Source organism: Monodelphis domestica, chromosome 1, assembly GCF_027887165.1.
Source record: "Monodelphis domestica isolate mMonDom1 chromosome 1, mMonDom1.pri, whole genome shotgun sequence".
In the NCBI taxonomy this organism is placed as follows: domain Eukaryota; kingdom Metazoa; phylum Chordata; class Mammalia; order Didelphimorphia; family Didelphidae; genus Monodelphis; species Monodelphis domestica.
This window is the reverse complement of record NC_077227.1, coordinates 610,035,685-610,058,491: the sequence shown is the minus strand read 5'-3', so window position 1 is coordinate 610,058,491 and position 22,807 is coordinate 610,035,685. Positions and strand designations below refer to the sequence as shown.

Genomic DNA, 22,807 nt, shown 5'->3' with positions numbered 1-22,807 from the left:
GTACATTTTCCCACCTTATGTAGAGGTCATAGTACTACCTAAGGCAAACGGTCTTTTGCTCACTGCATCCCCTCTATAGAGAAGCCTTTTTACAAGCTGAGAGTCATTTCTGTAAAGTTCTGGGGGCAGTTTTTGAAGGATAGGGGTGGAAAATCTGATTACCTTTCCCGAAGTTGCCTTTCTCAAACCTAATCAGTACTGATTTCAGTATTTTTAGTAAAGAAAATATTTTCTTTTTTACTGCCTTGATCCCCACAAAACAATATTTAACAGAAAAGTAATCTCCTACCTAAGTTGATAGGAACTCTCTTTTTCTTTACACATGTATTTGTATATACATAAATATTTTTGAGCCAGTAAGAAAACATATTCACATACAAGGGAAAATAAATCAGTCAAGGAAATAATAAATACATTGATAGTCTACTTTCTTACCTAAGTGGCATAATGCCCTATGTTATGGAAAAAGCATTCCTCAAAAAGAAAAACAAAAAGATTTCACTGCAAATATATGTCATTTTCAGGATTTAAATATAATGTAAAATAATAATTTTAGTTTAATTTGAAAATAATTTTTGTTAAATGTCAAGCCTAAAATTATTTTTGAACAGGTATATCTCAGAGACCAAGGGGAAATGTGGCCACAGTTTATTTTTATTTCTTTGTGTAAATGTGTGTGTGTTTTAATACTCTAGGCTACAGCATTATTGAAAAAAGCCCTTACAGAAGAGTGTGAAGATAGGTCGTCTATTCACAGTAATGAATCATCTTGCAGCTTGCAATCTATTCTGAATGACAATAGTGAAATAAAGCAAGCAAAACATGCTCAATGGCTTGACAGCATTGGTACAAGGGAACAAGGTAACTATTGTTAGAGTGTCTAGCAAAAATGCATTCATGTGATACCCAGTTTCTAAAGGTATATTTATAAAATAAAATGTTGAAGACTATTTTGTAGCTCCCTTCTGATAAATATGACCCTTCTCATTCTAAAAAATATTAGAGTATATTGCATGTTTAGGGAAATATCCACCAAACTCAGTGCTATATCATTTTCCCACTAAACCATAAATATAAGATCATAATTTTGCTAAATTTGAATTTCTGGGGAATATAGTTTTTCCAATTTATAAAATTTTAGCAAGATTTCTCTTTTGTGGCCAGAATTATTACTCAGAAATGAAAAAATATTCCATAAAATACCATAAAGTATTTTAAGGATTAATTAATTGAATGTGCTTCTTTTTATTAGCCTAAAATTGTTGGGGGGGGGGGGGTGAACATTGTAAGCATTATAACTTCAGAGCTTTTCTCATCAAAGAATAAGGAGTCAAATAGTGTGTGATATATTTTACATAAGTCAATTTTTAGTCTTAGAAATTTGTGGTGGTGCTATTGCTAATATCAGTAGTATTTTAATCTAAGCCAGTCATAATATTTTCAAGATTTTTAGTAGATATACATTTTTACTGTTAAAAGATGGAGAAGAAATAGGTTGTTTTGTTTTAAATTCCATCAGAACTTGGGATCTTTCTATGGAAGCTACACAGACATAGTAGAAATAGTTTACTATAAAGTTCACAGTAGGTTTCCAGTTTAAGAACAGTAATGGATAGTTTAGATCAATAAACAAGAGATAATGAAAGCAAGAAATTAAAGTGAATGAGTCTTAAAAGAAAACAAAACCAGTCTGATCAGTGTGACTTTGAAACATTTTTGTCTGTTCTTTTTTCAGAAGTCAGTAGCACATGTGAAGATGAGAGCAAGGAAGAAAGCTTGGTAGAAAAGATTCCTATTACAGGTAAAAGTGATTGTTGCCTAATAGTCTCAAATATAGCTTCCAACCTTATAAAATCAAAATATTCTTTTTCAGTGACTTGTGGATCCCACTAATAGGTAAATTCAGCTACTATATCCTGAGCATAGAGATTAAACATAAGATCATAAAGTAAAAGCTAAAATAAGGTTGAACATGACAGTGCCTATTTAATTCCTTGTAATCATGTTATACATTTAAACCCTGTGAATATCCTCTGTCATTTAGCCTTTCAGGTCCTAGTATCTGTGTTAAAAGGTCAGTCTCCATGGGGAAGATCCAGTAATTATATGGCAAACTACAGATGTTTCTGATTTGATTCTTTTCTTCTCTGTCGTAATTGAATGTGTATCATTAGAATAAGAGCAGAAAAAAATGTGCTAGGCAAGAAGCTGTGCTTGTGCCTCAGTTACAAAGCCTGTCTGATAATTTAAAAATTTTAGCAATAAGGTTTCATCAAGCCCTATTAAAATTTCCCTGGAGTAGATGTTTAACCTTGTTTAGATGGAATCTGAATATTATTACTTTTGGGTTTTAAGATATCAACAACATAAATTAGTATTCTGAACAGAGTTCTATTTGTCATACATCTAAATTTACTATTATCTTATTTTTGTAAAGTGGTACAGTAGTACTTCATTATAAATTCAAAGGTCTGACTTTAAATATTTATGCAAGCATATATACCATTGTGGATACTGAGACATGCATCTGCATCTATGGTATTTGTTTTTTTAATAAGTAGAAAAAAATAACCATTTTATGGCAGTACAATTCATGGCATCAATGATTAATTCTTTAAAAACCATGTGTTTTTTATTAACTCTGGTTTTCAAAAAACATATAATGAAAATTACTTCATGTAAAATACATTTACAAAAATTTCTTTTTAGATGTGATTCTTTTTTCCTTTTAAGATTTATACTGGAAGTTTTTTTTTATTTTGAATCTTGGTTTGAAAAAATACTGATAGAGTAGGTGCAATTCATTCTTATTAATGAGAGCAAAGGAATAAATAATACAAAGTAGCAGATGATCTCAGAATTACTTTTAACTGCCTTTAGAATATGTGTGGAATTTTCATTTGAATATGGATATATATATATATATGTACATATATATATATATATAACAGAAATTCACTTCATACAAAATAACAACACTTTATTGTGAAAGATCTACCTGGTTTTAGGAGGAGAAAGAAAATCATCTAGCTGCCTCATTCTGAACCTCTATTCATGACTTATAAAGACAGAGATGATTAAATCTAGACTAAACTTCAAAGGCAATTAGGTAGTGCAGTGGATAGATCTAAAGTCAGGAAAACTCCATTTTCTTAGTTCAAGTTTGGCTTAGATACATATTATCTGTGTATCCCTAGGCAAGAGAAGGAAATGGCAAGTATTCTAGTAACCTTGCCAAGAAAACCCCAAAGGGGGTCATAAAGAGTTGTTCATGACTAAATTGAACAAAGAATGACTTTAGAAATCAGTCATTCCTTCTTTCCAAACTGTACAATTGTGATTCTTAAAATTTCTCAGACTTGTGAATCTTAAAAATTCTCAGACTCTACCTTAAAACATTTGGTTAAGACCATTCCCCATTTTAAACAATGCAGGTACTTGATCAGGAATGTGAGAACTCTAACATTACTCCACCCATAGTTAAGTATCCTTTAGGGGAAGATAAAGTTGTAAACTCCTTACTGAAAAATGAAAAGTATTTAACCCATACTTAAAGTAAAGCTAAAACCCTTAAGCTGTGTCTGTTTTTAGATCTAATGCAAAAAGGTGCTAAGTACCTATGAAGGTCAAATTAATAACTAAAAGTTCAAGCAAGCTTAGCAAGAGGTGTGAGGTTTTAGTCTACTCAGGTGTGAATTACTCAAAAGTTTAGTCTACTCAGGTGTGAATTAAGAATGGTCAGTCCTGTAAAAACATCTACTGTGATTGGTAGATGTGAAAACTTAGGGGAGGTGATATAGGAGAAAATTCTCTTTAAAAGGAGGTCAGAAGGCCTTTGATCAGGATTCAGCTATGGAGCTGAATTGGAGGCCGGTCTCTGTCTCGGTGGCTGAAAGGAAGTTCAGCTTTGGTAGCTGAGTTGGAGCTTGGACTAGTTGGAGTAGCTGGGTCTCTCTGAACACTAGAGTTTCGCTTGGAAGGATCTTGTGGTGAGTTGATTAAAAGACTGACTGATCTCTCTCTTAAGGCTTAAGCCTAGGCTGACCTAGTCTGGCCTAGCCCTTTTTCTCATTATTTCCTTTTACTCTCTCTCTCCCTTTCCTTAATTCCTTATTTGTATTAATTAAAATCTCCATAAAAACCTAGCTGACTTGGGTATTTCATATTTGGGAAATTTTCCCATGGTGACTTTATTTTTAATATAAAATCAAGACACAAAAAAATTATCTTTACAGTTTTGGCAATTCAAAGTCTTGAAACCATATTTTCTTGGTCACAGTTTAAGGCAACCACTCTTTTGTCTCTAACACAATGCCATGAGTAGATCATTTTTTCTTAACTTGATTCAAAGTTTACCTTGTGTCATATGTTCCCTTGAGAAGGGTAAGATAAGTAAGTATTTAGGTTTCAAAGTAAGCAGAGGAAGGTCAGTTGCCAAAAGATTCAAGTACTTAAAAGGCTGGATTTTATTTGTCAATAAACTTGAAAGCAAGATAAGAATAAACCACAATCAGTTAGCTTGATATCTGTTAAACAGGAATTGGCATTTTTTTAAAGTACAATTTTGTATGTTTATAAGATTCCATATATGTCAAAAAAAATTCAAATGACTTTCTATTAGAAAACAAAAAACATGATTTAGGTTTGATGTCTTTTTTTAAAGTAAATTTTATTGATATATTTCTTACATTGTCAAACTTTCCCAAGTAACACTTTCCTTCCTCTCCTCCCTCCCAGAGAACCATACCATATGACAGATAGTATGTTGGGAGATTTAAAAAAAAATCAGCACAATTAATTGGCATATTGAAAAGATGCAAAATCATATGCAATATAAGATATCTATGGACTTCCCACTCTACAAAGTAGTAGGTTGGGACTTTTCATACCTTATAAATTCAAGACCTGCTTGATCTTCATAATTTTGTTATTTAGTTTTGATTTTTTAGTTTGTATCTCTTCTTTCCATTTACATTTTTGTAGTTTCTGTATACAGTTTTCCCTCGCTATATCATGGCTTCACTGTATTGCGAGTTTTAAATGCATATATATCAAATTCTATATTGTGGAGGTTTCACTATATCAGGGGATTTTTGTGGATGAAAACTATACTGTACACAGTGGAAATGCAGTATGCCACTAGGACTTGCACAAATTTGCCAGCTTATAATTGTACATGGCACACTATTGGCTGGTGGAAAGAAAGGCGACCAACCACAGCACTCACTGTTCTGTATCCTGGGTGCTGATTGGCTCAGTTAATAAGAGTGTAGAAAAGGTTTATAGGAGAGTTGGAAGGGTTTATAAAGCCTTAAAAAAAATATATATATATATATATATATAAATAACAAAATAAATATAATATTGCTATTTCATGGATTTTCACCTGTCACAGGGGTCTCTGGACTGTTAACTCCCACAATAGGTGAGAGATCACTGTATATTGTTTTCTTGGCTTTGCTTCCTTTAATTCGGCATAAGTTCATAGATCATTCCATACCTTTCTGAATTCATCACACATTTCATTTCTTAAAGCACAATAATTTTCTGTTGTATTCAAGTATCACAGTTTGTTTAACCTTTTCCCACTTCATGAGCATTGATTTTGTTTCATATTCTGTGTTTAAAATGCTACTATAAATATTTCAGTGTATTTAGGAATTTCTTATTCATGGCTTCCTTGGAGAACAAGCCTAGAGGAGTCTCTGGTTCAAAAGATGTGGACATTTTTATTTTATTTGCAAAATTTCAGATTGCTTTACAAAATGATTGTACCATCTCACAGCTCCACCTACAATATAATAGTGTATGTATTATTCTACAACCCCTCCAACACTGAGTATTATCATTTCTGTTGTTCTTATTTTGCCAGTTTACAGGATGTGAGGGAAACCTCAGGGTTATTTTGATTTTGTTATTGTTATTCAGTTTTGTATCTGACTCTGAGTGACCCCATTTGAGGTTTTCTTGTCAAAGATACTAGATTAGTATGCCATTTCCTTCTTCATCTCATTTTTAAAGATGACTTGCTCAGGGTCATATAGCTAATAAATGCCTGAGGACAAATTTGAACTCAGAATGATGAGTGAGGCTTACTAACTCCAGGCCTGCGCTCCATCCACTGCACCACCTAGCTGGCATTATTGAATTAACAGTTCCCATTTTTAGGGTTTTAGAGACTCCTCTAGGCTTATTCTCCAAGGAAGCCATGAATAAGAAATTCCTATATACACTTAAATATTTATAGTAGCATTTTAAGCAAAGAATTTGAAACAATTTGGAGCATTCGCCTTTGTGATTTTAATACTTTTTAGTTCTTTTAAGAACTGTTTGTTCATATCTTTTGTCCATTGTGGGTTTTAAAATTTTTTGGCCAGGGAAGCTGCATCCCCCAGCTGTGCCTCAGGGGTCCCTCCCTACTATTTCTTGGCATGGGATTGGTCTTGAATTGGGCCAGTCCTATGATAGGGATGGGCCATACCCCCATACATCCAGGGATGGAATTGGTCTACATAAGGACCAATCCTGTGTTTAGGTGGGGATTAGATTCAAAGTCTGGGAGAGGCTAGTCAGTTTCAGGCTGCTGAAGCTCCTGGTTTTCTTTCAATTAAAATTTTACAGTTTAAAAAAGAAAGTTTTTATTTTAATCATTTTACCATTTATCTATTGGGAAATGATGATTTAATATCTTTCAAAGTTGTATTGGTTTGTTATTTGGTTTAAAATGTATTTTTTAATGATTTTACTCAAATTTTCTTGATGTCCAATATCTCCATAGATAATTTGATCCATTCATTTTATTTGGAGTATCACAGTTCCTAACACAAAATAGACAATAAATATTGTTGATCTATCAGTTAATTGATCATTTGGCTAATGTCCACTGTTTGCTATGAAAGGGTTTACTGGCCTCATGAAATATGTTTGGTCTTTTTCTTGACTTTTTATTTTGTTCTAATTACCATACCTTCAGTTTCCAGTTTACACAATTTTCCCCTTTTATTAAAATGTGTTGTCTTTTCAGCAAGAAACATTTGGAACTTTCAAGAGTGACATAGTAGTAAGCTTAGTTATTTGTGAAGAATATGTGAAGGCACCTGAAGATTTACATAGCATTTATATACAAGCATGTTTGATTCGTACAATAACTATGAATTAGGTATTACAAATATTATGCCCTCTTAACAGATGAGGAAACTGAGACTTAGAGAAGTTAAATGACTTATCCAGAGTCCCATTTTTAATATGTGTTAAAGGCAGAATTTGAAATCAGGTCTTCCCTTTGCCAAGACCAGATTTCTCTTTCTGACATGGTTTTATACTTAACCTATTTAGATTTTTATAATTGCTTCCATTCCTATTGTTTATGTAAGTATGTAGCTTACATGTTCACATATTTATTGTCTTTATTTGAATAATTCTATCCCTAAATTAAAGAATTAATCACTGGCCACATCAAGTAGATTGTCAGGTCCCTGGGTTAAACACATTGTGTGAGCTCCCCTACATTTTTTGTATGTAAAATGTGGTTAAAAAGAACATTATGGTTAGCTTTGAAGGGGAGGACGTATGGAAAAAGGAGAACATGCTCCCAGTGAAATGGAGGAGGGGAAAAGAAATGAGAAATTAAGCATCTGGCCTTAGAATTACCGATTATATGAGCATGTACACCTTAGATCTTATTTAGAATCAAGTGACAGGTGCTGCCACCCCCATTTCCCATTCCTGGTTATTGTAGCAAATGAGGGCACAGATTATGGACATTGACTCTAGGGATAATTTTGTCTCCCATTACAAGGGATGGGGGAACCCTCTTCCATTTGTGAGCACAGCTAATGATTTTATTTAAGGAAGGTGTTTACTTATCTATAATGAAGATGCCACTCTTAAGTAATCTTGAGTAGAATGTCCTGATACCTGAATGATATCCACCCTAAAGCTTCCAAAGAGTTCTTTTAAGTAAGCCTTAAAGAAGGTCTTACAAAAGCTGATGAAATACCTGCTTTAGCTCCTGTGAAACATTTGTGAAGACAGAAGCAAATATCTTTTTCTGCAAATATCTGAAGGCATTCCAAGCTTTCTTGTCCCTAAGCAACATATTTTCTTATCCTCAAGAATAGGCTCTTAGAACCAGAAAGGACTTAAGGTCATCCAATCACATCTCTACCTGAACAGTAATTCTCTCTACAATATCCCCAGGAGGTAGTCATTTAGTCTTCATTTGAAGGCCTCTAGTAATAAGGAAATCACTGCCTCCTGAGGCAGCTCATTCTACTTTTGAAAACTTTAATTATGAAGCAGTTTCTCTTTATATTCAGCTGATATTTGCCTCTGAAACTTCCTCCCATTGCTCCTAGTTCTGCTTTCTAGGTCAAAGCAGAATAATTCTAATCCTTCTTACATAAGAAAACTCTTCAAATACTTGAAGATTGCTATTTGTCTCCCATAAGCCAAAGGGAGATGAAAGAATGGTTTAAGGAATATGTAGTATTTTAGCTAAGCCTTAAAGAATTTGTGAGATTTCAGTTGGCCTTCTAACTCTTCCCCCTCCCCCTCCACTTAAAGAATTCCTTCTTATTCCTTAAATCTTTACTCAAATACTCCTTCCTACAGAAAAGTTCCTGGAGGAAACAGGACAGAATGGATTCAATAACCCAAGTAGGGAAGTTAAGTTTAATGTGGAATAGGGATTCCTCTTCTACAGACAGACAGAAAGAGAAGAAATTGGTAATGATACAGAAAAGTTATAAGGACTGGCAGAAGGAAGCTGATGAGGGGTTCACTTTGACTGCAGCCTTCTAAGAGAAAGAAGTAAGCTGGTTAAGTTATTATCTATTTATAAGCGCTGGGGGTAGAGATGCAGTTGAAGTTTGAGGAGGAGAAAACATTTTGAAGCAGTATTGAGGATGAGATGGGTTGAGGATGAAAATGAGAAAGAGAAGAAAAATGGGAAAAAAAACAATATATGGTATGATATAAGAGGAAAATTCCTTGTGACTCTAGGAATGGAGGGAAGGTTTCCTGTAGATGATGTGGTTCTTAAAATGATTAGGTTTTAAAGTGATAAGTAAGATTTTCAGAGAGGAGAACAGGAAGAGAGATGGACCTCCAGCTGAAATCCTATCTCCTTCAAAGCTCAACTGAAATGATACCTCTTTTTTCATGTCTCTTCCTTGATTTATTAGACAGAAGCTGTCTCTCTTCCCTAAGAGTTGTCATGGTAACTATGTACCTTCCTTTTATAAGCAACCAGCCCTCATCTCCCTACTCTATTTGTATATGTGTCCAATTTCCAATTCCCCAACTTCCAGATTGTAAGCTCCTTGAGAGTAGATATCATTCATCTTTGTGTCTTCTATAGAATCTAGGAAAGAAATGTACATATAGCAGGTTCTCAATGAGTGTTTGTTGCATTCAATTTAATTGAGTTGAAGACAAATCTACATACACTTTAGTGTATAGAGAGGAGTCAGCCAGCATGGAGAAGAATAGAGACAAATATTAGTATGAGTAAAAAAGCAGCTAAATGTGCTAAGATTGTTTAGCTTGGAAAAAGAGGAATCTAAGTAGCTAGCTACTTAGCTAAATAGCTACCTTTAAATAGTAGAAGGGCTATCATGTGGAAGGAATAGATATAACCTATATTATTCCACAGGTGAGACCTAAAACTAATAAGCAGTTTCATAGGGAAGTATACCTCAGTTCGTTATAAGCTAAGAAATATAAATTAGAAAAAAATTACTAATATTTCGACTTGTCTCATGGTGAAAGGGAATACTTCACAAAGTGGCAAATTTCAGAACGTTAATTGAAATATTCACATTAAGCCTGTTGACCATTTCTTAAGGATGTTATAGAAAGAAGTTGGGCTAGGTGACTTCTAGAGTCTCTACTCACATCTCTGTGCCTTTGTACTGACTCCCACTCCCTCCAATTCTGTGAGAAGAAAAATATGAATGATTTCCTTCCCTCTCACTCATGATTGGCTTCCTTGTTCAAGACTGCTCTAATCTCACGTTCCACAGTAGCCTTTTCCTTCAGCAACAAAAACTATGCACTCAGAAAGCATCATCAACTTTGTTTAATATAGTTTTGTACCTAGTTATTTATATATTGACCCCCCATTTGAATATGAATTTCTTGAAGGCAAGAACTGTTTTTTTGCCTTTCTTCAAATCCCTAATTTTTAGCATTGCCTTGCATGCTAAGTGTTTAATAAACCTTTATTTACTGAATGCTGTATTCTATGGTTCTAATTGCATATAAACTGAATTAATAGAGGCACTTAAGGTCTTATGATCTTATCTTTTCTTGCTTTTCTGAATTCCTATCCCAAACTATATAACTGTCTAACAGACCCACAATCTTGCAGAGGTTTATAATTTGGAAATAGATAGCTGGCCACAATATTACTTTAAAGTATAGAAATCTAAAATTCAGTTATTGAGATTCTTGTTTAGTCTGAAGACTTTTGGGAATCCAAAAGAGTTTGGGGGACAGGGTGAGACTTGATAGCAGCAAACCAATTATTTGAAATTCTCATTTAATATAAAGATTAGACTTGTTCTTCAAGTACCCAGAGGACAGAACTAGGAACAATGGGCAGAAGTTGCAAAAAGACAGACAAATTTAGTTTCAATGTAAGGAAAAACTTCATAACAATTAGAGCTGTTCAGAAGTGGAATGATCTGACCTGTGAGGTAATGAATTCCCTCTCCCTGTAGATGTAAAAGCAAAGGAGATTCTTGTTCAGGTGTGGATTGGACTAAATGGTCCCCAGAGTCCTTCTAATTCTGAATTCTGCCATTTAGGGATTTTTATTTCTTATACATGAAAAGTTTGAGATAGAATCTATTGTTCAGATATGATTCTCTTCTGGCAAACCTGCCATTATTATAATCATATTGGCTTTGGATTTAGCCTGATTTTTCATGGATGCTACAGTTTGTTTATGCATTCCCTATTTTGAAGTTTTGAAATTAATAATGGTTAAATTCATCAAAATTTATTAAGCAAAAGGCCACTGTGCTCAGTACTAAGGAGTGAAAGATGGAAAATAACATAGTCCCTCTTTAAAGAACATCATAAAGTACAAATCCTAGCTCAATGTGCATATCAAGGAGGGCTATTGACAGGATACATAAGGTATGTTTCATGCAGAAGATGAAACTTAAAGGAAAGAAAGTTTAAGTCATTTTCCTTGGAGTCACTGTCTTTCTATTACCTAAATCTTAGAGCAATTAGTGATGGGTAAAGATTTTTTCAAGTGAAAAATTATAGAAGAGAAATGCAATTTTTTAGATAAATTATACTTGCTAAGGTATTTGGACCTTGATCTTCATCTCTTCACAATAGCTCCCCTAAAATGAGGACAATTCTGTGCATATTTTGTACTTTGATGCCACATCCCAAGTGATAGGATAATCAGGAAATAATATTTTATTGAGACAATTGCATTGGGATTAATGTAATTCTTAGCTGATAAAAGTCTCTTTTAAAATTACTAATCTCCCAAAGCTAAAATTTCTCACATTAAATATTATTTTATGGTTACACTGAATTTAACTTGGAGTAAGTGAACTTGAATGACTGATCCTAGCAATTGATTCAAGCTCTACTAAGTTTTGTCAAGATAAGGGAGTATTAAGGACTTCCTTATAATCTTTCTGAAGTTAAGGTCAGAGTTCTACCTAAATCACTCATTCATCCTGCCAACATTTTTCCCACTCCACGTGCCCATCCTGGCAAAACCCTTCTCGGTAAGCTTGATGTGAAAGAGCCCTCAGCTTTTATCCTGAGAGGATTAATCCTCTGAGAATGTCCATTCAGTCTCTTTTTCTTTTGACACAGGTTCACTTGGTCAAGCTGTGTTAAAAGTGGTTCCCTGACTGTGCCATTTCTCCTTGTTATTCCTTGGTGAGCCTACATATTCAAGGTCATATTAGGGTATGTTAGTTCAGAAGCTTGTCTTTACGTCAGTCAGTTCAGATTTGAAGGGTACCACTTAAAGTTTTGTGTAATGCCTTGCAAAACATTTTTATTTGAGTTTATTATTGCATATGAAAAGGACTTGGAAAATGCAATATTAAAGTAAAGCAGATCTTAGGAAAGAAAGTTTTTGCATTTTTAATAAATAAAAGCCTACCATGATAACATTAGTCAGCAGAGAATACCATACAGATAGCCTCCTTACTCCTTGCTTGCTTTTATGGAAAAATATATGACATTTTCCTTTGTATTTAGAGGAGCTTCTGGTTATTTCAAAGCCCTATTTTGTACATAGTCAAAACTCTGCATTACTGTAGCTCTAACTTCTAAAGGCCCTTAGGCTAGCATGGACCAGTTGAGGTAAACATAAAAGTTATTAAACAAATCTCATTATTCTTGATTTATGATCCCTTTTGTCAGTTTATTTTATAGCTTAGATGTAACCAACTCTAGGTTTCCAGAGGCTGAGATCTATCTGCATTCTGGCATGGGTTTAGTTATGGATCTTTATGAATATGTAGAACAGTAGACGGAACACTGGACCTGGAGTCAGGAAGACTTGAATTCAAATCCATCCTCACTATGTGACCCTGGGCAAGTCACTTAACTTCTTTTTTCCCCATTTTCTTCATCTTTAAATGGGGATAATAATAGCACCCACCTCCCAGGGTTGTTGTGAGGATAAAATGATATAAACATTTGTAAAGTGTTTATTTAGCACATGCCTGGCACATAGTAAAGATAATATGCTTCTTATTATTTTTTGTTATTATTACCATTATTATTACTTAAAAAATGTTTTATGATTCTCATGTTATATAAAAAAGCACTTCCATATGAGCCATTTCCTTTTTTTTTAAATTTGTAAGTTTAAAAGTATTTAAGTAGGGGTACATTTAACTATAAGAGAGAATAACAAATGATAAATAGTAGCTTTTCTGTATCCTCTTCTTGTCATCTTCTCAGCTCTCTTTTTCCAGCACATATTCTCAGTATCTATTCATAACCTTCTCTACTTCACATTGACAAAAATATATATACAAAATATTCTCAGTAATCCTTCACCATTATGAAAAAAATTAGATTAAGTAGGAGAGACATATATAAGTACATGTAATTAGAATAAAAGAAACTTCTCCTTGTTGTTTGACAAGTGTTGCTTAAGTCCTACCAAATTTGGGTGGAGGGGTTGTTTTGTTATATTAAATCTTGACACAGACTTGACAAGATCTAAAGCAAAGAATGATTTACATATTTTAGAGGTATTTTAACTTGAACTAAATATTCTACTATTCTATAAGAAATAACTCTCATACCTCGTTATCTTAAAGGTTTGGTAATTTTCTGAGAATTAGCAGTGACTATAATAACTGAAAGCTTTTTGAATTGGAATCATGAGTACTAAAAACACAAGACAGGATATCTATTCATAAGAAGTAATTTCGTTGTGTGTTTCTTAGGTTTTGAGGATATAGTGTGCCATAGTCCTAAAAGGGATTGATATCTTGACAATATGTGGTTCATAATAGTTTATTTTAATGTGTGATCCTATTTCTTACTTTCATTTATTTACTGTTTCCTACTTTAGGACAATGTAGAATATTTTCTTTCACTCCATCCCAATCTTCCCTCCCTAGAGCACATGGAGCTGAATTGCCTTAAACTTTTCATTTGTAGCATAATTTTTCTCACTATTGGAATGAATGGAGAGTTTTTCTAGTTTTTTTTTTGAGAGGGAATCTTCTTATGAGAATTCTAGGATAAAACTAAAACACTATTTCTACATAAATTTAAATAGCACTTGAGAAATTCTAAAGATAGAATTATTGCATAATTTTCACCAGCTCTGATTTTCTTTATATATCCCAATATTTAGTTTAAATTTTAATTTGTGGTCCTTTTGACCTCATGTTGCCCAAATAAAGCCTATTCTTTTTCTTTTTTAAATAATTTTTATTGATATTTTCTCTTTCTTATATCACCATAATATCCCATGTATACATCCCCTTCTCCCACCTCTCCTTGAAAACCATCCCAGATGACAAATAGCATTTTTAGAAAGGAAAAAAATATTTTTTAGTTAATTCATGATGATAATTTGTGATATATGGGTACTCACTATTCTAAAAATATAAAGGAATTCTCTTGTGAAGTCACCAAGACCAGAGTTTTTAAATTTTGTTTTGTTTCTTTTGATAGTTCCTTTACAGATAAAGCTATTCCCTTTTTTGAGATTGGGGTATTTAAGGTCTCTGATAGTTTGGGTATTTTTTATTTTTTAAGTTATGCCTCTATTTCTTTTGTGTTCTCGGTTTTGATAACAAGTGATTGTCACAATTAATTGATATACTGGAAAAAAAAAAAGCCCCCAAATTGTTTCACGTGTAACACCCATAGAACTCCCATCCTGACAATTTGGGTAGGTTGGGGATATCTTCTCATATCTCTTCACTTGAGTCCCAATTAATCATTATAATTTTGTTACATTTACTTTTGATTATTTTGTCCTTGTTCTTTTAATTTACATTGTTTTGTGTAATGTTTTTTTACTCTGCTTTACTCTATAGCAATATAGATTTTTTGGTGCTTCTCTGTATTCATCATATATTTTATTTCTTACAACAATGTAATATTCTATTCATGTACCACAATTTGTTTAGCTTTTCAGTTTCAATTTATTATAGTTAAATAAGCTATTGACTTTTGAGGATTTTCACTGTAGCCTGAATTATTTCAGTTAGTACCTTTGCTAATTCCCTGGGATTTTCCCAAACTATCATCAATAAACAGATAGTTTTATCTCCTCTTTATCTATCTTTATCCCTTTCTCTAGTCTTATTGCTCTTGTAATCATTTCCAGAATCATATTAAATAGGAAAAGTAGATATCCTTGCTTTACTCCTATGCTTATTCAAACAAGGCCTAGTATATCCTAATTGTTTATATTTTATTTTATATAGATTTTAAAATAATTTTCCTTTTACAAAGTCCCTCTATGCCTATATTATATAGGATTTTTGACATTATACTTCATCAAAGATTTTTCTGCATATTTTAGATAATCATGAGATTTCATATGTTTTAATTTTTAATTTGATTAATTATGTTGATTGTTTTCCTAATGTTGAACCATCCTTGTATTCCTAGTATAAATCCCATCTGATCATAATGAATGATTTCTTGGATAAATTGCTTTAATCTGTTTGATATGATTTTATTTAAAAATTTTAAGTCATTATTCATTAATGGTTTGACCTACTTTCTGTGTTTTATCTTTCCCTGGTTTAGGTATTATGACTCTTTTTATCTCATAAAAATGTTCTGATAGGGTTCTTTCTCAATTTTTGGAGAATAATTTTTAATATATGAGTACTAATAGTTCTGCAAAAGTTTGATAGAATTCTCCTGTGATCCCATCAAATCCAAGATTTTCTTTGATAGCTCCTTTTCTGAGATTGGATCAATTAAGATCTCTATCTGGTCTTCTGCTAGTTTAAGTATTTTATACTTTTTAAGGAATTTCTCTATTTCTTTTGTGTTATCAGTTTTAGTAGCATATAATTGTGCATAATATGTTCTGATTATTCTTTTTATCTCTTTTGGTTTTGCTCTGATTTCACCTTGCTTATTTGCCACTTTATTGATTTGATTTTCTACTCTCTAATCTGATTGAATGTTTATCAATTTTATTAGTCTTTTTAAAGAACTAGCTTTTAGTTTTATTTATCATTTCTATAGGGTTTTTTGTTTCCAATTTATCTATTTCCCTTCTCATTTTTAATGTCCTCCTTTGTGCTTATTTTAGGTTTGTTTCTTTATTGGGTTTCTGAATTTTAATGCATATTCAGTTCACTAATTGTCTCTTTTTCTAGTTTGTAATGTATAAAGATATGATTTTCACCCTGCAGAGTGCTTTAGCTATACCCCAGAAGCTTTGGTATATTGCTTTTTCATTATCATTCACTTTTAAATAGTTGTTAATTGTTTATATGATTTATTATTTAAGATTGCATTATTGAATCTCCATTTGGGTCTGTATCTTCTTTTTGTGACCCCTGGACCAATTTCTAGTCTTATTATAGTCTATAAAAGATGTATTGGATGTTTCTGTCTTTTTACATTTGTTTATAATATCTCTGTGTCCTAGTACATGGCCAGTTTTTATAAAAGTTTCACATGGTTCAGAGAAATATGTATATTTGTTTGCTATTCCATTTAAAAGATACTATTAACTTGAGTTTCTCCAGAAACATGTTCAGTTCCATCTTTCCCCTTTTGTTTATCTTTCTCTTAGACATCCAAAACTGATAGAAGGATTGGAGTCTCCTGTCACTGTTGTGTTACTGTCTATGCCTTTTGAAGCTCAGATAATTTTTCCTTTATGAATTTGGATGCTAAGGCAGTTTCTGTATATAAGTTCATTGCTAATGTAGTTTCCTTGTTTATCCTTTTTTTAATTTTTGAATGATAGCATGATGGCAACTCTTGCTTTGTGTTCACATGATGTATAATAATTTTTTCCATCCCTTATTTTTTATCTTTATTTTGTCTTTGTTCTTTAATTGTGGTTTTTTTTTTAAAGGAACAGATTATAGGTAGTAGAATGCTTTTTAATCTTTTGTGTGTTATCTTAACTTCCTGATTCCTAAAGAAGAATGAGGTGGTGGTGGCAGGGGGAAATAGAAAAGGGGGAATGTGGGAAAATATGAAAGGAGTGATAATTTATGGATATGGAGTAAGGGAGTGAGAGTGAGGTTATAGGACTTAAAGAAAAGGAGTGGAGGAAAAGAATGAAGAGATAAGGGGAAAGGGAAGAAAGCAAAGGGTTAGGAAAGTGGGGACAGGACAATATATTTCACTGAAAAGAGGCTGAAGTTTTAGTCAGAGAATCCAAACTTAACCTATTCTGTACTTTGTCATTGTTATTGCTGTTGAATCATTTTCAGTTACCTTTGATTATGGCAAAGATCCTGGAATGATTTGACATTTCTTTCTACAGCTCATTTTTAAAGATGAGGAAATGGAAGCAAATAGAATTAAATGACTTGCCCAGGGGCACATAACTAGTAAGTGTCTGAGGACTATCTGAACTCAAGAGGAGAGCAGTCTTCCCGACTCCATGTCCAGCATTCCATCCATTGAGCCACTTAGCTTACTTCCTAGCATACAAATCATGTTCCCTCTCCAAGCCTCAGTTTCTTTTTATGTAAAATGAAATTAGACTAAATGATAGCTAAAATCCCTTTAGCTCTTAATTTATGATCCTATGAACGTCTTCTTTCCTAACATTATCATGTAGTATATGATTTTGATACTAAAGCAAAGTAAGAATAATTTTATCTTTAAAGAAATTTCTGTGAAGAATTTCACAGACTCCTGAAACCTAAAGGTGTGCCACAATTAGGATCAAGAAGCACTGGTCTTACATTTATGTGAGTTATATGTAACAAAAAACTTTAAAGTATGGCATCTAATTTTTCACTTTAATCATATTAAAATTGTATTAAAATTTGTAGCATCTCACTATTTTGATATTAGAGTCTGTATAGTATTAAAGATTTCATAAATATATTCTTAATTCTGCCTGTAAAAATCTAAATTTCTTCTTTCCACTTTTTTCTCATATCTTTGCAATAAATGTTTATAATAAATGTAACACATTGCCAACTTAAGCCCTTTACATAATTTTTCTTAATTGCTTTTCCCAGAAACTTTGTGAAACAACTTAACTTTAGTCTTAGTTTTGCAAACAACAAAAAGAGATATTCAGAAGAGTTCAAAAGAAATGGGGAAAAGAACAAGTTCTTATATAACCCCTACCATGATCCAGGCCCTGTACCTCATTTAGAGCATTCCAAAAACCCTTGGAGGTAGATGCTGTTATGATCCCTGCTTTACAGTGGAGGAAACTGAAGCAAGCTGAAGTGAAGTCACTAGCCTAGGGACACATAGCTAATAAGTGTCTGAAGTCAAATTTGAACTTATCTTTTCCTACTCCAGTCCTGGCACTCTGGGCACTGAATGTGCCCTCAGCAGCCTCTAAAAAGAGTTCAATGTAGCCAATCAGGTAGAGAACCAAGCCTACTATCTTGTTCACTGTATGTAGAAGTTTCACTCTCTCAGAATGTTCTTGAGCATCACATGTCGTATTCCTTTGCCTTCTGGACCCTCAGCTATCACTTGGCCCCTACTCTAGCCATGCCACATTCTTATCAGTGAGGTGGGACAATGGACAGAGTCTGGACTTGGAGCTGCAGACACTTCATATACCTTACAGGGTGAATGTGAGAGTTAAATGAAACAAAGCACTTTGCAAGTCTTAAAATGTTGTATGAGCACATAAAACTATATATTAGGAAAGAGGAAGGGAATAACTATTTGTAAATCCCTACTCTGTGTCAGACATTGTGCTAAATGCTTTACAAATATTGTTTCATTTGATCCTCACAACAACCATGGGAGGGAAGTGCTATCATTATCTCCATTTTACAGCTGAGGAAACTGATGCAAACAAAGATTAAGTGACTTGCCCAGGGTCACACAGCTAATAAATGTCTGAGGCCTGATTTGAACTTACATGAGAGCTCTGTCCACTTTACCATCTAGCTGCTTCTCCTATCTTACTACCATTCAGCTTATACCTATATCATATAGTAGCCATACTGTATGGCACAACTCAGATCTCAGTCATTCAACAAGCACTTATTTGGTATGTATCAAACAGTGGGAATACAAAGAGAGGCAAAAATCTGCTCCCCACACCAAACTCTGATAAAAAGCAACAAAAGACATTCCCTCAAGAAGTAACTTTGAAACTTCTAAGAGTATCACTGTCTAATTTGACTTTCTCACTCCTGCTGAAAGGACTGGAATAAAAGAAGCAATCAGGCTTGATTATGTTCCTGTCCCCAGAACCAATGAAAAAATTCATAAACATTGGACCGTTTAACTATGTCCATATAACTCCTTTTCAAGGTTCATGGTATTCAAGTCCAATCAGGTTTTTTACCCCTAACATTACTCAAAATTAATACACTAAAGAACATATGTTAACATGCATGATTCAAAGGCTTAACCTACTGGTATGGGATCTCTTTCTGGGGGATTTTTTGTATTTGTTCCTATCCAATATTAAAAGCTATGAAATTGCATTCTTTAATTTGGCCAATTAAAAAAAAAGAATCAAAAACCTTCTTAAATTTATTCTATAAAAGGAAATTTCTTAGCAGAGTGAAAAGAATATGTTTTTCTAGGTCAAAGAGTTTTCAGTGTTTTTCATATGTTTTAAATTTACAGAGACAAAAGCATATCAATTATTGAAGCAATCTACATTACAGGATAATAAAAACCAAACTGAAGAAAGATACCAAAAGGAAAAAATGGGAGTTATTTCTGAATCCCAGATGGCAGGTAAGTATAGGGAAGTACATTAATTCTTTCAAGCCTGGCAGACTATAGTAGTAATTTGTTTATTAGTAATTGGGTATTTGTTAATCAGCAAGCATTTAATTACTGCATATTCTGTACCAAACACCATGCTTTGGGTTTCAAAGACAAAAATAAATCAGTCTCTGCCCTCAAGGAATTTACATTCTAACAGAAGAAGCAACTTATTTAAGAATATAGAAAATATACTCAAAATGAATACAAGATAGTTTTGTAAGGTAAACAGCAACAGCTTTGAGGATCAGAAAACACTTCCTGGAGAAGGGAACATTTGACCAGAGTCTTGATGGAAACCAATAGTTCTAAGAGAACCACTGAGAAGAAAATGCATTCCAGCTACTGAAAGCCACAAGTACCAAGTCACAAAAGTGGAAGAGTATCACACAGTCATAGAAAGGGAATTTTAAAGTTTCCTATAATGAGAAAGGACCATAGCAGTATCTAAACCAAGGATTCTTAACTTTGTGTCTACTGAGTCCAAAAAGACCCCTGGACAGATTATAGGGTGTCCACAAACACAGAAGTGGGGGGGGGAGTATACTTTTGTTTTCACTAATCCCTAACCAAAACATAGCATTTCCTTCCATTATAAATGTTGGCAACAAACCATACAGTATGAGTATCCCATCCACATCCCAGAGGTTAGGAGTCCCCTTGGCTCTCCCTTCATACCAGAAAAGAAATTTGATATTTTTCTTTTTCTTTTTATAGGGTGTTTACTAGATATCTTCATGGTATTAAAAGATATGTAGATTTATATAATACATTTTATGCATGCTTTAATACATGTTTTATGCATTTCTGAGCTTCTAAACTTTTTTCTGTCATTTGCTGGCCTTTACATGTTGTCTTTGACTTCTGCAAAATACCCATTTGATTTCTTATGCTGACCTCAATTGAGAAAGTTGTGATGTGGAAGAGAAACCTGTGGTATTAGCAGTACTGTCCCTCTGATTTTTTCACCAATAAAAATCACAGATATTTTCACATCACGTAGTCGTTGCCTTCCCTCTAAGATTACCTCCCTTTCCCCCCTTTATGTATATCTTATACATATATAGTTGTTTACTTGTTGTCTCCCCTATAAAAATGTGAGCTTCTTAAGGGCAGAGACTGTTTTTGCCTTTCTTTGTATCCCCAGCACATCATGTTTACACTCATTGTTCCTACATATTAGATTCACCCCTTGATTAAAAATGATCCCTGTGTACAGATGCTTGTGTGATATAACTGACCAAATGTTGGGTCCGTAGTACCAGAAATCATAGAGTTCCATAACACAAAAAGGTCAAGACTCCTGATCTTGTAACACCCCCATTTTACAGATGGAGAAGCTGAGGAATAGAGAGATAAAGTGACCTCCCTATAGATCACACAGCGGTGCAGTGGCAGAACTAAATCTCTTTGTCATTTCTCTGTAAAGTTTACTTTGGAACTTGGGGAAAATTCTGTGAATTGATGAGAGAATGAAGTGAGCAGAACAATTTATACTATAACATTAAACTTATACAAAGAAATAATTTCAAAATACTTAGTAAATGATCATTGAAATGTTTAACAATGATTCCAGAGGGCTGATCATGAAGCAGGCACCTATCTCCTGACAGAAATAACTGACAAATATTCAAAATGAGAAAAAATATATTTTGGACATAGAAAATATGAAATTTTGTTTTCTTGACTGTTTATTCATTTTAAGAATTCTGTTTGGTTTTTCTAGTGGTGAAGAGGAGAGAAATAAATGGTTGGTAATTGGAAAACAAAATTTAATTTCAAAAACAGTTTATTTTGTGAACAAAATTGTCTAGGTTCAAGATATAAATAAATCATTATTCAGAATTGTTATATAATCTGAGTCATGCCTATCAAACATTTTGATACTATTCAGCATGTGGAAGTACAGTGATAGTTGACTATCACTTAATTTACTAAAGTAAATTCCCTGCACAAGATCACATACTATGAATTGTATTCAAGGGGCATTTAAAATAAGTCTCAATACTGGCTAAATTACTTCATCCATTTGACCATGCTGCATCATTTACAATATTTTCTTATAGCAAGATTCTGAAAGTGCTTCTGATTTGGTGTGTTAATGGTTTAGGATCTCTCTTTCTTCATGTTTGTCTCTTTCAACATGTTAAGTTTTTTTTTCAACAATTTTTCCTTAAGTATAAACCAGTGGCCTAAAGAAAGAAAAAACTAATATTTGTTGCAAAGGAGAAAATAAAATCTTGTGTAAATTGCTATGTATGATATCATGCCTAACTAGTAAGGTTTTCAGCCTTAAATGTCTTTGATTTTCTTTGCCTTGTCCTTGGACTAGTTATATGACTTAACACTTATGCCTCAGTATCCCCATCTCAGTAACCTCTGACTTGTTAAACTCTTTGATATTGGTAGTGTGCTTGACAGATCTAAATTTTCATTAAAACTAGTTTACTATTGGAGGTTAAATTGGACTAAGCTTGTAGATTATGCATATTATAAATTTAATAGATTCCCTCCTCAAAAAGACCTCTTTCTGGTTTCTATTCTTAGCAATTATCTGTTAGAGCAAAACTGGTAGCAAAAATATACAGGAAAGAGGATCATAAAGATGCAAGAGTCAAGGATTCCGTCCACAGGCTGGGAGCACCATGGTGACAGTTCACCAGACTCCTGGGAAAAGACTGACTTTTATATTGCCCAGCAATGACCTTTCAAACTGGTTAAGGAGTGTCCTTGGTGGGTTTCAGAGGGAATTGCATTTTGTTATTCTCAGCTGGAAAGATAGGAGATTTAGCATTGAAGTTTGAGGGTGAGTGACTTAGGTAGTTCAGTCTGAGAAAGTTTGTCATTTTTCAAGTCTGAATCAATATCATTTATTGTAATAAATGATCCAGGGCCATGTATCATAAAACTTATTTATTATGCTCTGATATAAAACATTTATAAGACTTCTCTTGTCATATTTATCATCATTTAAAATAGAGCATTTATGACCATTTTATTGTCTACTTATTATTTCTTTATCTAAGTATCACCGCTACCTACAAATATTCTACCATGTGCTTTTTCCAGTGTATGAAAGTTCCTTATTTTGGGGCCTGAGTAAGCCCTTCTTCTGTTGACAATGTCCCCAAAGTTATTGTGTCTTCTTTTTCATTCATTCCATTCCATTGTTGAGGATCAACTAAACATTTACATTCAGCATTTTTTCTTATCACAGGCTTGAATATTGGCAGCAGTTCTTTCAAGACAAAGACAAGTAACGATATCGGTTCAGAAGCTAGTTTTTCATCTAGTGAAGGAAGTCCTTTGTCAAGGTAAAGTCATGAAAGGCATTACATTTTTGAAAGGCTGTAACAAGATGAGAAATGTCACTAGAAAA

At 33.3% G+C, this 22,807-nt stretch overlaps 1 protein-coding gene across 6 annotated transcripts in view; it reads left to right on the top strand.

Annotated features, from left to right (window-relative positions):
- The window catches only part of KIZ (kizuna centrosomal protein), a 175,322-nt gene that overhangs the window by 130,140 nt on the left and 22,375 nt on the right, over positions 1-22,807 (top strand). For all 6 annotated transcript variants that reach the window (XM_056813834.1, XM_007476629.2, XM_007476630.2 and 3 more), the window contains 4 exons: positions 696-861; positions 1,736-1,801; positions 19,285-19,398; positions 22,646-22,742. In XM_056813834.1, coding sequence (XP_056669812.1) covers positions 696-861; positions 1,736-1,801; positions 19,285-19,398; positions 22,646-22,742 — 443 coding nt within the window. The remainder of the gene's footprint in view (positions 1-695; positions 862-1,735; positions 1,802-19,284; positions 19,399-22,645; positions 22,743-22,807) is intronic.